At 39.8% G+C, this 17,459-nt stretch overlaps 1 protein-coding gene across 6 annotated transcripts in view; it reads right to left on the reverse strand.

Annotated features, from left to right (window-relative positions):
• The window catches only part of ATOSA (atos homolog A), a 115,874-nt gene that overhangs the window by 83,411 nt on the left and 15,004 nt on the right, over positions 1–17,459 (reverse strand). The window contains exons 1-3 of one of the 6 annotated variants that reach the window (XM_071214197.1): positions 5,967–5,991; positions 5,045–5,400; positions 4,607–4,719 (exon numbers count right to left, since the gene is read on the reverse strand). The exons of 2 other annotated variants lie outside the window; for them this stretch is intronic. In XM_071214197.1, coding sequence (XP_071070298.1) covers positions 4,607–4,622 — 16 coding nt within the window. In that variant the 5' untranslated portion in view covers positions 4,623–4,719; positions 5,045–5,400; positions 5,967–5,991. Of the gene's footprint in view, positions 1–4,606; positions 4,720–5,044; positions 5,830–5,966; positions 5,992–6,038; positions 6,457–17,459 lie in introns of those variants that run through there. 3 more of the 6 variants (XR_011648435.1, XM_071214198.1, XM_058294225.2) reach the window with 3 other exon arrangements.

Consider the following 17,459-nt stretch of genomic DNA (forward strand, 5'->3'; position numbering starts at 1 on the left):
TAGACTGTAACTAAATTTTATATTAGTGTTAAATTTCTTGAACTTGATAACTGTACTTAAGGTGGTTACATTAAGTCGATATCCTTGTTCTTAGGAAATACACATGGAAGCATTAAATGTTCAGAGTATGATGTATACAACCAACTCAAATGTCTAGAAAATAGAGGAATAGAAAGAATGATAAAGCAAACCTGGAAAAATGTTAAAAGTTGATGGATCTCAATATCTGGGAGTGATGATGATGGAGTTCTCGCTACGGGTTTTGTATTATTATTATTATTATTTTTTTTTTTTTTGTAGGAGGTACTGGGGATTGAACCCAAAACCTCGTACATGGGAAACAGGTGCTACATTCACTCCCCAATGAGTTTTGGTTTTTATTTTTCTGTTTGTTTTTAGGAGGTACTGGGGATCTGACCCACGACCTCACACATGGGAAGCAGGCACTCATGTATTATTTTTGCAACTGTCTTTTAAATCAAATCATGTCAAAATAAAAAGTTAGGATAAAATTCTTAAATGTTCAGTAAACAGCTACAACAACCCAAAAAACAACTGGCAGACATCCATGATACAGAACACCAAAGGCTAACCATCTACTTTCTAGTTGGACAGTTCACAAAACAAGAATCTGCTGCTTGGTGTTTATCCCAACTCGACTTGTAAAAATTAATTTATTTAAATACTATACAAAACAATGGAATATGATTACATCAAAGTTATTTCTATAAAAATTAACTTGGGAAGTGGCTGTGGCTCAAGTGATTGGGCTCCCATCTACCATATAGGAGGTTCAGGGTTAGATTCCCGGGGCCTCCTGGTGAAGGCAAGCTGGCCTGTGTGGCAAGCTGGCCCAGGCAGAGAGCTGACTTGCGCGGTATGCTGGCCTGCGTGGAGTGCTGGTGCAGCAAGATGATGTAACAAAAAGAGACACAGAGGAGAAACAATAAGAGACGCAGAAGTCCAGGGAGCTGAGGTGGCACAAGAGATTGAGCACCTCTCTGCCACTCTGAAAGGTCCCAGGATCGGTTCCCAGTGCCGCCTAAGGAGAAGACAAGCAGACACAGAACACACAGCAAATGGACACAGAAAGCAGACAGCAAGCACAGAAACAACAGGGGAGGAGGGGGAGAATTAAAATAAATAAATAAATCTTTAAAAAAAAAACACATCTAAGTTGAACCCCACATTGCTCTGAAACCAAAACTAGAAATCTTAGATATGCATTATTGGTATGGTTTATACAAAAAAGATCACGTATTAGAGAACAACCCCTCCAGCGGTTGAGCACCTGCTTCCCACAGGAAGGTTCCTAGGTTTGATTCTCCGTACCTCCTAAGGAAAACAGAAACAACAAGCAAAACAAACAAAAAAACCAACTCAGGGGAGCTGAGGTAGCTCAGTGGTTGAGTGCTGGCTTTCCACATGTGAAGTCCCGGGTTCAAATCCCCAGTCCCCATTACCTCAAAAAAAAAAAAAGATCATGTGCAACTCTAAAAAACAGACCCCAGACCCTGCGCATCACTCCCCAAAAAGGCCTTACTCCTACATTGAATGATAAGACGAAATAATAAGGCTATTATATATATATATTTTTATGACTCCCCACTTAAACCAACCTTTTCTGTTACCTGACCAACTACCACACCCAATCATGTAGGAGGCTCCCATTGTTTTTTTTTTTTTGAAACAATTAACTCTGAACATAGCTCTCTTTCATTCTATCTAGAGTCCCTACATAATATCCAGACACTTTACTCAGATTCTAAACAAATATATGACAGGTTCTCATTAACTCACATTCTACAGCAAACTCAACATTAAGCATGGTATCTTGTTCTCTAGTTCAAAGACTAAAAGTCATACAATTAAAAGGAGGCAAGAATAAATATATTAGCAAGAAAGGTAGTTGACAGCAAAGGAATGTCAAACTCAGAACTCAAAAAAATGTAACAGGCTAGAGTGGTTTAAGGTAGAGGCAAAAAACCTTACAAATTTATATATCTCCTCAGGACATTTCTGGATTATGGCAGAATACAAATTTTGAAATTCATGAGTGCCTTTCATTATCAAGTAAAGGTTAAAATTACATTGACTCTGAATATTATTTTTTTCTTTAGGCAAAAAAGTGTTCATATTTTAGAAATCTCTCTACCTATCATGATTACGATGGAAAATATTTTTGATATTTAAAGTTTCAATTATTCAGAAAATTCATTCATATAGAACAGTTCCTTAGATGCCAATGTAGGAAGAAAAAAAAAAAAGATGTATTACTGTCTCATCTTAAATGTTGCCCAAAACTGTGCCCTTCAAACTATAGGTCATTATGATTCATTAATTGACAAAGAAATCAATTCAGTGGGTTGTGATGGCAATTTTTTAAAAAGTGAAATAGAACACTTTGTATTTTAAGGGTACATATGTTTTTTGAACATTTATTTCTGTATCAGTATACTAGTTGCAATAAAAGATATTACCTACTCTGAGTCCCAGTCAAAAGAAAACCATGGATTTTGTGTTGTATATGTTACCACAATAAAAATTTTAAAAAGAAAAAAGCAAGCAAACAAGCTATGGGCCTAAAGACTCAGACTACTATTATTAAGGAATATAATACCAATATTAAACATGTAATCCCATAATTTTATCCCAGATGCTAAAGAAAGCTACAGAGAAATAGGTTATTTTTTCAGGAATCTTGTTGAAGAAGCTGATTTCTTTTTCCCTAGTATCCTAAATTTTATTATAGTTAGCATGAGTTTTGGCTAAAAAGGGATTGTGTACAAATATTATATTTTAAACTGCTTGCAATCTTAGAGCAAGTTTAAAAAAAAAGAAAAAGAAAAAATAAAAAACCCAAAACAAAAAGTGACTTTGACTTTACTTGTTGAGACTAAGATGCAATTACTACCTTTGGTGACATTTTCCCAAAGTCATTAATGTAATCTGGAATCTAAATTTAGCATCCTACTCAACAGCTCAACAGCAATATACTTCCTAACACTTTATACATATATAGCTGTTGCCTGATTTTAAGTAACAGCCAAACACATAAAAATTTAAACCACTAAATTAAATAGGGCTTTCTCTATCTTTTTAGTACTGTTTTTTTGTTGTTGGGGCTGGGGACATGGGACCTCATATGTAGGAAGCTGGCACTCAACCACTGAGCTACACTGGCTTCCCTGAGTTGGTCTTTACCTTTGTTTTGCTTGTTGTTTGCTTTTGTTTTTTCCAGGAGGCACTGGAACTGAACCCAGGACCTCCCATGTGTGAGGCAGGTGCTCAACTGCACAAGTGATGTCTGCTCCCTTCTAGTACATTTTAATAGATACTAAAGCATTTTGACTAGAAAATTTGTCTCTCTAATCTTTGAAAAATATGTATAGAAAAAAAACACAGCTTAACACATAACTTTAAAAAGTGAACATCTAATTCATATCAGAATAAATTAACATTTCCAATCATAAAGTATCAGATTTGGAAGGAACTCTATGTCATCTATTCCAATTCCCTATCCAGTACAAAAGTCCCCTCCATACGACATCCATTGGAATGAACTTAACGTCTGTCTGACTGCAAAGTCTCCAATCCTAACTGCCATACATAAAAATCTTCAAAAACTGGCCCTTACCATTATGAACGCAATTACCAGTACTGAATTATATATTTGAATGTGGTTAATGGGAAATTTTAGTTGTGTTACTAGAATAGAAATTTTTTAAAAAATCGAATTGTACAACATAGTGAACCCTAGCATAAATGGACTACAGTTAATAGTACAATTATTAAAGTCAACTTTCATGAATTATAACAAATGTACCACACTAATGTAAGGGTTAATAATTGGGTAGTACATGGTGAAATCTATTTTACGCATGTTTTTCTATAAACCTACAATTTCTTTAATTAAAAAAAAGTTTGAATGGCAAAAAAAAAAAAGAATTGGCCCTTGCCATTAACAAGATTGACAAATGAGTTTAATACCATTGAAGTCCTTGAAAAGCACAGTGTATACATTATTCTCATAAGTTCTAAAAATACAGATTTAGAAAGAATTACTTATTACTAGGGATTTCAAGTAACCCTAACTGTCCAAATATTAATATATTGAATAAGGCACAAGAATATATGGACAAACTTTTGGAGTTTGGCTAAAGCACAAAAATCAGTTAAAATAATTTAAAAAAAACAATGGCACGCAAATAGTTTCAAATTTTTTTCTTCAATTTGTCAAGTTCAAATGATCTAGTTTAAAAAGCTTGTAAACTTCTTTGAGTTGGATTTACTTTGCCTAAAAGTGAGTAACTGCAATTCTAAAATGATACCAAGTATTGTGGTAAGAGATAACAAAAGATTTTCTTGACAACTTCATTTTGACTTACACTAGGGTCCCTCTTAAAACTAACTGCTTTACAACACTTTTAAAGAAGGCGTCCGCCCATCTAAATCCTCTTTTCCAAATGCTTTCTCACCTCACCAGCTGGAATCTTTAACAGCACAAATAATCACATATAATACAGAAATTCTGCCGCAAAATTAGGTTAAACTTCTAAAATGAGACACTGAAGAAAACCAAACCCTACTTAAATAAATCATTTACCTCGATCTGGCTTCATTTTCACATCCAATTTCCACCCAGAATGCTTTGAAATATGTATGGGTTTTCAACAGGCTCGCCGCTGATTCTGCGGCTTCTGCTTTATTTTCAAAACGCTAAAAGAGATCAAAATAAAATTAATCTGATTCTGCTCTAACCACCCGGACCTTGCAAGAAAACTACTGGTAACAGTTAGGCCTCTTCCTGGCACTAGTTGTGGTGAAAGCAACATTAGCAGGTTTGAAAAAAGCAAAACTCCCTGCACTGCCTCCTCCATCTTTTCAGGACCCAGCAACCCTCCTCCCCTCCACACACCCCACCCCCAGCTCGCACTCTCCAGGCCAATGTGTCCTTCTTTGACACAGTGTCTCTGAACGAAAAGCAAGATCTATTTATAACCTGGAGGCACAGGCAAGAAAAAAAAAATTCAAGCTAACTAACCCCTTCGTAAAAACTCGGCGAGGAACAGTGACACCTCCGCAAGAGCTGGTATTGAAATTCTTCAACCAGGTGCCTGGACGCTGGAGACTGTTCAAGACCCCTGGGCCTTGCCAAGAGCTCCTCCCACCCTGACCCGGCTTCACCTAAATAATTACCCTCTGGCTAGCCTTCCCGAGGCAACCACAGCCAAGTTTACCCAACAAGAGGGTCAGAAACGAACTTGAGTCATCTCCTCACGCCCAACCCCCAGCCCCCAACAAACTCTCCTGGGCTGCCCCGGTCACCCCAGCAATCGCCCGTCCTACGTGGCCGAGCCTGAGGTCTGTTCCGAAGTGCCAACAACTGGACGCTCGCCCCTGCTCTGCGCAGCCTGCCCGCCCCGGCCCCCGATTTCCTTCAGCCCCGCTGCTCCGAGCGCTGCGCCTGCCCCTCTCCCTGCGGGAGAGTTGTTTTCATGGCGCTCTGAGGCTGGCTCGCTCCTCAGCTCCCTGGGCCGACCTCTGCTGACTAACTTGCTCTCCCCTCCCGCTCCCTTCTCTTGGCACTTCGCTCCGCCGCTAGCCCAGTGGCTCACATCACACTCCCACCTCAGACCCGAATCTCGATGAGGCACAAGGCCGGTGAGAGCTGACTGTGGCACGCAGCGGCCCCCGGGACGGCGTTAGGGGACCATGGGGGCCCGAGACGGCAAGCCCGACGCGGCTCCTCGGCGCCCCTGTGGCCATCCACCCCCACCTCAGCCGGCGCCTCGCTCCGCTCCCTCCGCTCAGCCCCTCGCCCAGCCCCGTTCCCACTCAAGCCCTGCGGCCCCCCGGGCGTCGCCTGCCCGTCGCCTCGGCCCGCCTGTCTGCCCCACGCCTCTGCCAGCTCCTCGCCTGCCCGCTGCTGTATCTAGCTCTAGCTCCCCGTCCCCCTCGCTCGCCCAGTTCTTTCTCTGCTGTTTGCCCTGTCAAAACACTGCCCGGGTCACGTGTCCCAACAACAGCCAACCCACCGCTCGTCACTTCCTCCCAGGCGGCCTCTGCTGCCCCTGCGGCTGGTTGTTATGGCAACGCCACCGCGCGCCCTGAGGGCTCGCCTTGGGGGCCACGGCTTTTGCTGCAGGTGCCGGGCTGGGGGGAGACGGGGGAGGCTGGGGAGAGCAGTCCAGCCAGGAACCGGCAGAGCCTGGAGCCCGCGAGGTCCGAGAGGTGCCGGGCGCTTTGGCGGTGCTTGCCTCCTACCCACGCCCCAAGCCAGCTGTGGTGCGCATCTGAGACCAGGAACACGAGCCGCTCTATTAGAGAACAGGGTAACTGGGAAGCTGTCACGGAAGGGCCTGCCCCAGTCGGGGAGGATAATTATAGTCTCCTCTTCCTCCACGCGAGATGCTGGCGCAGAGTCGTCATCGAGTCCCATGTGGAATGCAGTGCACTATGGAACAAGTCTGGGTAGGAGAGGGGGTAGCTATGTGTGTCTGGGAGTGAAAAGTTCAAAAACAGGAACCCTCCCCTTCCCTCTGGATTTTCCCAAATCACAAGTGATTTTTGGTAGGATTCATAACCCAAGCTTCCAAGGCATTTGCTATGCTAAAAATAACTTTTATAGCTTCTAAAACATGACTCATGGCAGGAGGACACTTCTGACAGTGTCATTGTTGGGCGCTGTAATTTTGTTGTGCTTTAACAGTGTGACATGATGACATTTCATGTTGTGATGTGTCATCACTTAAATACAAACAGATGACAAGGATCTGCCGAAGTTAAAAAAACACACATACACACAATCCAAAAAGGGCTGAAGTTATTAGCTACTTATTTTATACAGTGTACATTTATGTGGGGTTGTGAGCCCAAATTGAGACAAGGAGAAATACAAACTTTGCAGAACTCTCTGGTTTCATTAGAAAAAGTGTTTGTAAATCATTTTGCATACAAGAATTACAACGTAAACATAAGAGGATAGGTTTAAAGGTGAATTTTCTTTGTACTTTTCTGTATTTCTCAAAGTTTTACAATGGGTATATATTACTTGACATCAGATATGTTTTTGTAAAATACAAGAAGGGCAATTGCATTTTTTGGCCTCAAATGAAATACATGACATTTCTACCTCGAAAAAAATAGTAATATGTACAGTAAAATTATATGCACATTATTAACCATAATTCAAAGACTGTATTTTAGAATGGGCCAGAATATTCAGTAGAGTAACTTTATTTTCACTGAAATGTTCTGGTATCATGAAGATAGCATGAAACTTCTGACAAATGGCAACAGTTCCTTAATCTTTATAATGGCTACAAATATCAACTCCCAGTGGATTAGACTTTGCTATATTGAATACTGTATTATGTAGTTTCTTTTATGAACTAAAGTTTTACTTGTTGTACAATCACTTCTCAATTAACCTTGGTAATGGGAGACACAAAGAACATTTACAGATAATCCAAAATCCTAAATTTAGCACAACAGCTGGGATCAGATAACAGTTATTATAAAAGGCTTACTGGGTGAACACACACTCTCTGTGATTCAGATCCTCTCCTTCCTCTGCCTAATTTGCAAGAGGTGTAAAGACTAGAGAAAGGCTGAAAGCAGAAGCTGAGAATATAGATAAGAAGCAAAACTAAAGAGTTATCTTTTAAATTACATTTTAACAATACATGGAAAAATGCTGATGAGTGAACATGTTAGACCAACCCGAGCACTTTTTGAGAATCTTAAATCTAAAAATTTGAGATAGTATAACAGTGGAAAAAGTATTTTAAAAGAGTTTTAACTCATTAATTAGTTATTCAAATAATTCATTGTTTCATTTATTTAACACACATCACATGAGGTAAGTGGAACATTTGGGAAGCACATACTAATCTGATACAAAGGTCACAAAAAACAGATAGGGTCGCTGCTCTCATGGAGCTTACAGTCCCACAAGCAGTTGTATGACCATGATCAAGTCACATTCCACAACCTTACCACAGCCTGAAAAAATGAGGTCGTTGGACTGACAACAAATGATCTATCTTTCCCTGAAAATTCCAAAACAGTCCTATAATTATATAAAACATGTGCAAAGTAGTTGGGAATAACCACCTAAAACAGCAACTCACAAGTATTGTTGACAAGTGTTTGTTCAACTCTTGGGGCACCCCAGCAGAACAAATGTGTTTAGTTCCTACTTGGTGAGGGGTTAATGATGGGTGAAGCAAAGATGTTAAGACAGTGAGCAGGAACCTTACCCCTTTTCCATCTGGTTTGTTCTCCCCTGGTATTCCAAAATCAGTAGTAATTAACTTCAGAAAGAACACTTAAAGTCTTCAGCAAGGAGGTAATCCCCTCAACTTTACAGATTGAAGTGAGCAATTTGTAATAAAATTGTTTATGGAGGTCTCTAAATTCTTTTATCTACTAAGATAATTAGGATAATTAGTTGGCTCACTTGATTAATACAAAACTGTTACTGTTACCAAGGTTATGGAACCTGTTCAGGCTACCCAAATGGGCTCTACGGCCTGGTATCTTCTTGTATCCCTGGCACCTAGCACAGGGCCTGACAGTGTTCAGTAAATATTAATCTTTGTATCAACCAATAAATTTTTCTTGTACGTGCCCTAAAACTGTACCCCTTAATACTGGCTAGCATTTCCTTTCTAGTGGGATAAAGCTAGAGTGTAAGGAAATTGGTATGGATGGCACAAACTTCATACATTAAGCATACATTTTCATTGTACTTTTGATAGTCTCATTACAATAATAAGAACTCAACAAAGAATATTGCAGTAATTTTTTCATAACCTGTAAATCATTTTGATACTATAAGTTTTCTAAAAGTTCCAGATTCTGATGGTCATCAAAACATGGAGATCTTTAATACTGTAATAATTACAGTAATTTTAGTTGAAATGTGAGGAAAGTCTCTCAAGTACCAGAAAAACTTTTGACACAGCTGAAGGATGATCATGAATAAGTAGCTGAGAATGGTCAAATAAAAATACATTATTTTAAATATGGTTATTGATATATACCTGTTTCATCATAAAGTACTGTGGAAATTAACTAGTGGAATTAAAATGTAGAGATATTAATAAATTTAGTTCTTGCACAGTAAATTTAAAAAACTTCAAATTGTGTACTCTCAGTTCTCATTGAAACAAGATGAAATCCAAGCTATCTTTTCCATATCTAAATTGCATCTGCTTGTTCACCACAGTTCATTTCCTTCTTTCTAAGGGAAAAAGAGCATGGAGTCACCACTAAGGTATTGGCTCATGTAAACAACCATCCACCATCCCTTAAACTGGTTGCTAGTATGTCCTTTTTTGAAGCTCCTTAACCACAGGTATAAGGAAGTGAAAAATGATTCTTTCTAGTTCCTCCCTAGGACTACAATACTTAGAAATAGAAAAGCCATTAAACTTCAAGCCATGGAAACTTTTAATCTAAGGGTTTGCTGAGCTATTGGAGGTTCCTGAGCCATCAAGATTATAGGGTCTGTTCAAAACTTAATAATTGCCCGTTTTTTTGTGATAGTAGTTGTGCTAAACATTTCACATTATTATAAATTTGATCCTTAGAAGGTGACATTTTGCAGATTACAAAATTGAGGCTAAAAGAGGTAAGCAAGGAGCCTGCCTCCTAAATGACCTCACTGAATCCCCTCTACAACATTATGTGCATTAAATTTTCGAATGGGGAAACTAGACTCAGAAATATTAAAAAATGGTTGCATACTTAGTATTTAAATTAGTTTATATAAGCTTTGCATCAGTGCTTTGAGATGTAAGTTCTAAAAAGAATGGCTCTGGTTTGTTTTACGTAAATCCCGAAGAACAAATAGCCACATTTAGAAGCTTCTAAATAGCAGCCAATATTTCTTGAGCACTTATGGTAGGCATGATGATTCTGAGTGCTTAATGTATTAGTTCACTTAATCTTCACAACATCCCTATTAAGTATTATTATCCCTATTTTATAACTGGATAAACAGGAAAAGGGAAGTAAAATAACTTGCTCTAGGCCAAGCAGTTAGCATGACAAAGCCAGGATTCACATCCAAGGAGTGTGACTCTGGAGCATAAGTTCTTAACCAATACCTAGTATAATGGCCCCATTTAGTTTGGCTTTCCACCCAAATCTTCCTTTTCCCTGCTACTGGGCAGTGCCATTTTCTCCAATAGTATCCTTCCCCAACTCCTCTATAAAGTATAAAGCTTTCTGGACTTTCAAGGTCTAAGTTAGTCTTATCCTACAATGTCTCCTATAATCCTACCCCCTACCCACCCACTCACTCACCCCCCCACATATACATATCTCTTGTCTTTTCTCTGAAAACATATTTACATTTATGATTTTAAAACCACATACTAATTTTCTCTTTTCAGGGCACAGATGAACTATGACATAAAATTCCTTTGTATTTTCTGTATTGAGTAGCACCAGCCTGGGCACAAGCATTCCATCATTAACTGGAGACCTGAGGCCTTCACTGTTCTCTAGGATTGCCCTGGCCAAGACCACAGCCACTAGTCACATGTGGTTACTGACCTCTTGAAATGTGACTAGTGGAACTGAGGAACTGAATTTTTAATTTTCATTAATTTAAATAGGAATTTTAAATCTGACTTTCAATTTAGTTGTTAGAAATTTTTAAAGTAAATTTAGAACTTGGGTAGTGAATCCACTTTTTCAATTGTAAATTTCAGGAAATCAGAATACAGATGATTGAAACTTAGCCTAATATTATATATTACCTAAAAGTTACCTCCCAAAAACCTCCTTGTTGCTCAAATGTGACTTCTCTCTAAGCTGAACTCAGCATATAAATGCACTACTTCCCCTCCCCAACCCCACTGTGGGACATGACTCCTGGGGATAAGCCTCCCTGGTACTAAGGGACTATTACCAAGTGCCAAGTAGCAATGTACCTGGAAAAAGACCTTAAGCAAAAGGAGGAAATATTACATACAAATGAGTTTTTATGGCTAAGAGATTTCAGAGTGAGGAAGGTTGGTGCTGGGGTTTAGTGTATACTCAGGGGACCTGAATCTCTGGACTGTCCATGTGATAGTCAGGCCCTGAGCCTCAACAGACTTGCAACTTCTACCCTCTGGTTTATTGGACTTACCTCAGCCAGCTAACAGGGAGGTGAAGAAAGTCAACCACCACACCAGGGAGCCGAGAGTGCCTACAACTTCAAACAGGAGAATTGCATCTATCATCCAAGTGGAATCTAAGTACTCTCTCGATACAGAAGTGGAACAGACATAACTATCCCAGGGTCCACAGAATGGAGGAATAGAGTATGGATTAGATTGGACTTACTGATACTCTATTCTGGAACTAATGTGATCAGTAATGGGAGTAAATGTAGCATTGAGATGAAAGTGGCCATGGTAGCTGCTGAGGGTAGGGAGTGGGAAGAAGAGATGTGATGTGGGGGCATTTTCAGGACTTGGAGTTGTCCTGGGTGGTACTGCAGGGACAGTTACTGGACATTGTATGTCCTCCCATGGCCCACTGAGTGGACTGGGGGAGAGTGTAAACTATAATGTGGACCATTAACCATGTGATGCAGCAGTGCTCAGAGATGTATTCACCAAGTACAGTGAATACTGATGAGGAGGAGGTTGTTGTTATGGGAGGAGTGGGGTGAGGAGGGTGGGGAGGTATACGGGAACCTCATATTTTTTTAATGTAACAATAAAAAAAATTAATTAAAAAAATAAAAATGTTCAGATAATAGTTACAAATGACAACTGAGGGAACGCTGAGTTCCTAGCCAGGGGAGCTCTATCACATTCCTCAATGGAACAGCAAGCATCCTCCAAGTGCAACGGCAAAGACCAACAAAAGATTTTCCAACAATGAGCCCTTGATACTGATGACTATGCTTATGAGTCTGTGTGCCTGAAATGTGAACTAAGCCTAGAGCTGCAGGGTGCCTAAGAGTTAACTCCTGAGAACCTCCATGTTGCTCAAATGTGGTTACTCTCTAAGCCAAACGCAGCATGGAAATGCATTACATTCCCCCCAGTGTGGGACATGACTCCCGGGATGAGCCTCCCTGGTGCCAAGGGATTACTAGCAAGCACCAGCTGGTGATGTAAATAGAAAAAGACCTTGAATAAAAGGGTCAATTCAGACCAGCAGAATATCTCAGCCCACATGTAGGATCACGTGTTAAAAATTGCTTTTTGACCTTGAATAAAAGGGGGAAATGGCAAAGTCAAAAGAGTTTATATGGCTGAGAGTCTTCAAAAAAGAGTCAGGAGGTCATCAGAGGGGTCACACTTATGCACTCCTCAGGAGGGCCCCAGAAACAAAGTGGTTACAACCCCAGGTACTAGTTCTCCTGAGGGCTACGGAGACCTACAGGGATATGGTCAAGGCAGATAGCGCTGGAGCTCAGTACCATGTCAGTGCACCCTACTTTGGAATTTGTGTCCCTGAGTGTGATGGAATTGGACTCAGATGTGATCTTTCTACATATGCCTCTTCTGTCACTTTTAATGAACCTTTGGTTGGTGCTAGTGTTGGTATATACTCAGGAGACTTGAATCTTGGACTGTCCATGTGCCAGCTGGGCCCTGAGCCTCAGCAGAGTTGCATCTCCTACTCTCTAGTTCGTTGGACTTATACAGGTCAACTAACAGGGAGGTGAAGATGGTCAATCACCACACCAGGGAACTGAGAGTGCCTACAACTGCAAGCAGGAGAATTGTATCCATCATCCATGTGGAATCTAAGTCCCCTCTCAATATAGAGGTGGAGTGGACATCACCATCCCAGGGCCCACAGAATGGAGGAATAAAATATGGATTAGAGTGGACTTACTGATATTCTACTATAAAACTTTTATGACTACTAATAGAAAGTGGAGACAGGGAGAAAGTGGCCACAGTAGTTGCTGAGGGCAGGGACTGGGAAGAAGAGATGTGATGAGGGGGCATTTTGGGGTCTTTGAAGTTGTCCTAAATGATATTGCAGGGTCAGATGTTGGACTTTATATATCCTGCCATAACCCACTGAATGTACTGGGGGAGAATGTGAACTACAGAGTAAACTATTATCCACATGGTGCAGCAGTGCTCCAAAATGTGTTTGCCAAGTATGATGAGTGTGCCACAATGATGGGGGAGGTTGTTGGTGTGGGAAGAGTGGGGTGGGAGGATGGGGGTATACAGGAACCTCTTACGTTTTTTATAATGTAACCTTTTTTGTGATATATGTATCTTCAAAAAAATACAATTTACAAAAATGATGGGGGTGGGGGAGTGGGGTATGGGTTATATGGAAACCTCATGTTTTTTTTAATGTAATGTTCTATGTGATCTATTAACTTTAATTTTAAAAGTTTTATTAAAAACAACAACTAGAGAGAAGATCAACAAGGAAACAGAGAGCATGAACAATATGATAAACGAGTTAGACCACACATACAGAACACTGTACCCAAACTCAGTTGGTTATACATTCTTCTCAAGTGCCCATGGATCTTTCTTTAGGACAGACCACATACTAGGTAAAAATGCAGCAATCAGTAAATATTAATATAGGGAAGCAGATGTGGCTTAAGCAATTGGGCTCCTGTCTACCATATGGGAGGTCCAGGATTCAATTCCCAGGGCCTCCTGGTAAAGGCAAGCTGGTTCACATGGCGAGCTGTCCCAAGCGGAGAGTTGGCCCACATAGGAGTCCTGGCCCAAGCGGAGAGCTGGCTCAAGCGGAGAGCTGGTGCAGCAAGATGACGCAATGAAAAGAGACACAGAGAAGAGACAATAAGAGATGCAGCAGACCAGGGAGCTGAGGTGGCACAAGAGATTGAGATTGAGCACCTCTCTCTCACTCCAAAAGGTCCCAGGATTGGACCATCTAAAGAGAAGACAGGCAGACACAGAAAAACACAGTGAATGGACACAGAGCAGACAACGATGCGCCGGGGGGGGGGGGGGGGGGGGAATAAATAAATCTTAAATCTTAAATAAAATAAAATTCAATATTAAAAAAATAAATATTAATATAAAAAGATTGAAATTTTACAAAGCACTTTCTCAGATCATAATGGAAAGCAACTAGAAGTCAGTAAGACAGGAAAGAGATGAATTTGCAAATGTGTGGAGGCGAAAACAACACACTGCTCAACAATTAGAGGGTCAAAGAAGAAATTGCAAGGGAAATCAGTACATATATTGAGACAAATGAAGATAGAATACAACTTATCAAAATTGATGGGATACAGAGAAGGAAGTCAAAAGGAAAATGTATAGACCTAAACATCTATGTTAAAAAAAAAAAGCTAAAATCAAAGATCCAACTGAACTGTAGAAACTAGAAAAAGAACAGCAAACCATTCCTAGAGAAAGCAGAAGGAAAGAAATTATAAAAATTAGAGCAGAAGTAAATGAAATTGAGAATAAAAAAAAAAGAGAAAAATCAATAAAATTAAAAGCTGTGTCTTTGAAATGATCAATAGAATTGACAAACCCCTAGCCAGACTAACAAAGAAAAAAAAGAAGAGAAAGTGCAAATAAATACAATCAGGGAAGCAGACTTGGCCCCATGGTTGGGGCGTCTGTCTGCCACATGGGAGGTCCACGGTTCAGGCCCCGGGCCTCCTCGACCAGTGTGGAGCTGGCCTACGTGCAGTGCTGATGTGCGCAGGGAGTGCCATGCCGCGCAGGGGTGTCCCCTACGTAGGGGAGCCCCATGCGCAAGGAGTGTGCCCTGTAAGGAGAGCCACCCAGCGCGAAAGAAAGTGGAGCCTGCCCAGGAGTGGTGCCCCACGCACAGAGAGGTGACACAGCGGGATGACGCAACAAAAAGGGGCACAGATTCCCGTGACACTGACAGGAACAGAAGCAGGCAGACAGGGAAGAACAAGCAGCAATTGGACACAGAGAGCAGACAACTGGGGGGGGGGAGAGAAATAAATAAATCTTTAAAAAAATAAATACAATCAGATGATGGGGGGGGGGGAGGGAGGGGAGCTAAAACTCACCCCACAGAAATAAAAAGAATCATAAAAGGATTATGAGAAACTGTATGCCAAACAAACTAGACAACCGACATGAAATGGACAAATTCCTAGAAATGCACAAACAAGCTACACTGATGCCATAAGAAATTCAAGAACTTAACAAACCAATCACTTTTAAAGCAATTGAATCCATCATCAAAAATCTCACATAAAAGTCCAGAACCAGATGGCTTCACCTCACAAGTGAATTCCACCAAGCATTTGAAAAGAATTAACACCAATCTTGTTTAAACGCTTCCAAAAAATTGAAGAGGAGGAAAAATTACCCAACACATTTTATGAAGCTAACATCACCCTAATACCAAACCCAGATAAAGACTACAAAAAGAGAAAATTACAGACCAGTCTAAGGAACATAGATGCAAAAATTCTCAACAAAATACCTGCAAGTTGAATCCAACAGCATATCAAAAGACTTTTACATCACAACCAAGTGGGATTTATTCCTGGTATGCAAAGCTGGGTCAACAGAAGAAAATCTATCAACATAATACACCACATTAACAAACTGAAGGAAAAAAATCACATGATCATCTCAATCGATGCAGAAAAGGCATTCAACAAAATCCAGAATCCTTTCTTAATTAAAAAAAAAAAACACTTCAAAAGTTAGAAATAGAAGGAAAATTCCTCAATACGATAAAAGGCATATATGAAAAATCCAAAACCAACATTGTACTCAATGGAAAAAGGTTGAGAGTGCTCCCTCTTATATCAGGAACAAGAGAAGGATGCCCATTGTCACCAGTGTTATTCAACATAGTAATAGAAGTTCTAGCTAGAACAATTAGACAAGAAAACATAATTAAAGGCATCCAAATAGGAAAAGAGGAAGTAAAATTCTCACTATTTGTGGATAACATGATCCTATATTTAGAAAATTTTTAAATATCTACAATAGAGCTACTTAAGCTAATGAATGAGTTCAGCAAAGTGGCCGGATACAATATCAACACCCAAATATCAGTATTGTTTTTGTATGCTAGTATTAAACAGTCTGAGGAGAAAACCAGGGGAAAAATTCCATTTACAATAGCAACAAAAACACTCAAATACTTAGGAATCAATTTAACCAAAGAAGTACAGGATCTATATGTAGAAAACAACAAAACAATGCTAAAAGAAATCAATGAAGACCCAAACAAAAGGAAAGACATTTCATGTTCATAGATTAAAAGACTAAATATTATAAAGATGTCAATCCTACCCAAACTGATTTATAGAGTCAATGCAATACCAATCAAATTCCAACAACCTACTTTAGAGAAAGAAAATGCAATTACCAAATTCATTTAGAAGGGAAAGTACACCTGAATAGCCAAAAGCATTCTAAAAAAGAAGAGTGACATGGGAGGCATTTTGACATGGGAGGCCTGATCTTGAAACATATCACAAAGCTACAGTGGTCAAAAGAGTATGGTACCGCCATAAAGTTAGATATATCGATCAGTGGAATAGAACTGAGAGTTCAGAAATGAACCCTCACCTCTATAGCCAACTGGTTTTTGACAGACCTACCAATACCAAGTCCATCTTAACACGATAAAACAGTGTCTTTAACAAATGGTGCTGAAGACAACTGGATATCTATAACCAAAAGAATGAAAGAGGACCCCAATCTCACTCCCTATATAAGAATCAACTCAAAATGGATCAAAGACCTAATTATAAAAGCCAGGACCATAAAACTATTAGAAGATGTAGGGAAACATCTTACAGACATTATGGTAGATGGTGGTATCCTGGACCTTACACCCAAAGCACGTGCAATAAAAGAAAAAAACAGATAAATGGAATCTCCTCAAAATTAAACACTTCTCACCTCACAGGACTTTGTCAAAAGGGTGAAAATGCAGCCGACTCAATGGGAGAAAATATTTGAAAATCACACGTCGGATAAGGGTTTAATATCCATGTTATATGAAGAGATGTTACAACTCAACAATAAAAAGACTAACGACCCAATTTTAAAATGGGCAAAAGACTTGAATAGACATTTGTCCAAAAAGAAATACAAATGGCAAAAAAACACATGAAAACGTGTTCACCATCACTAATGATTAGGGAAATGTAAATCAAAGCTGAGGAATGAGGAACCATTTCACACCTATCAGAATGGCACTATTAAAAAGACAGAACTACATGTGTTGGAGAGGACATGGAAATATAGAAACACTTATTCACCATTGGTGGGAATGTAGAATGGTGCAGCCACAGTGGAGGAGCGTTTGGCAGTTTCTAAAGAAGTTGAATATATTATTTGCCATGTGTCCCTGCAATACCACTACCTAGAATAACTGAGAGCAGTGACACAAAGAAACACCTGCTCACTGATGTTCAAAGCAGCATAATTCATGATTGCCCAGAGTTGGAAACAAACCAGGTGTCCATCAACCAA

This window comes from Dasypus novemcinctus, chromosome 3 (genome assembly GCF_030445035.2).
Source record: "Dasypus novemcinctus isolate mDasNov1 chromosome 3, mDasNov1.1.hap2, whole genome shotgun sequence".
NCBI classification, from domain to species: Eukaryota; Metazoa; Chordata; class Mammalia; order Cingulata; family Dasypodidae; genus Dasypus; species Dasypus novemcinctus.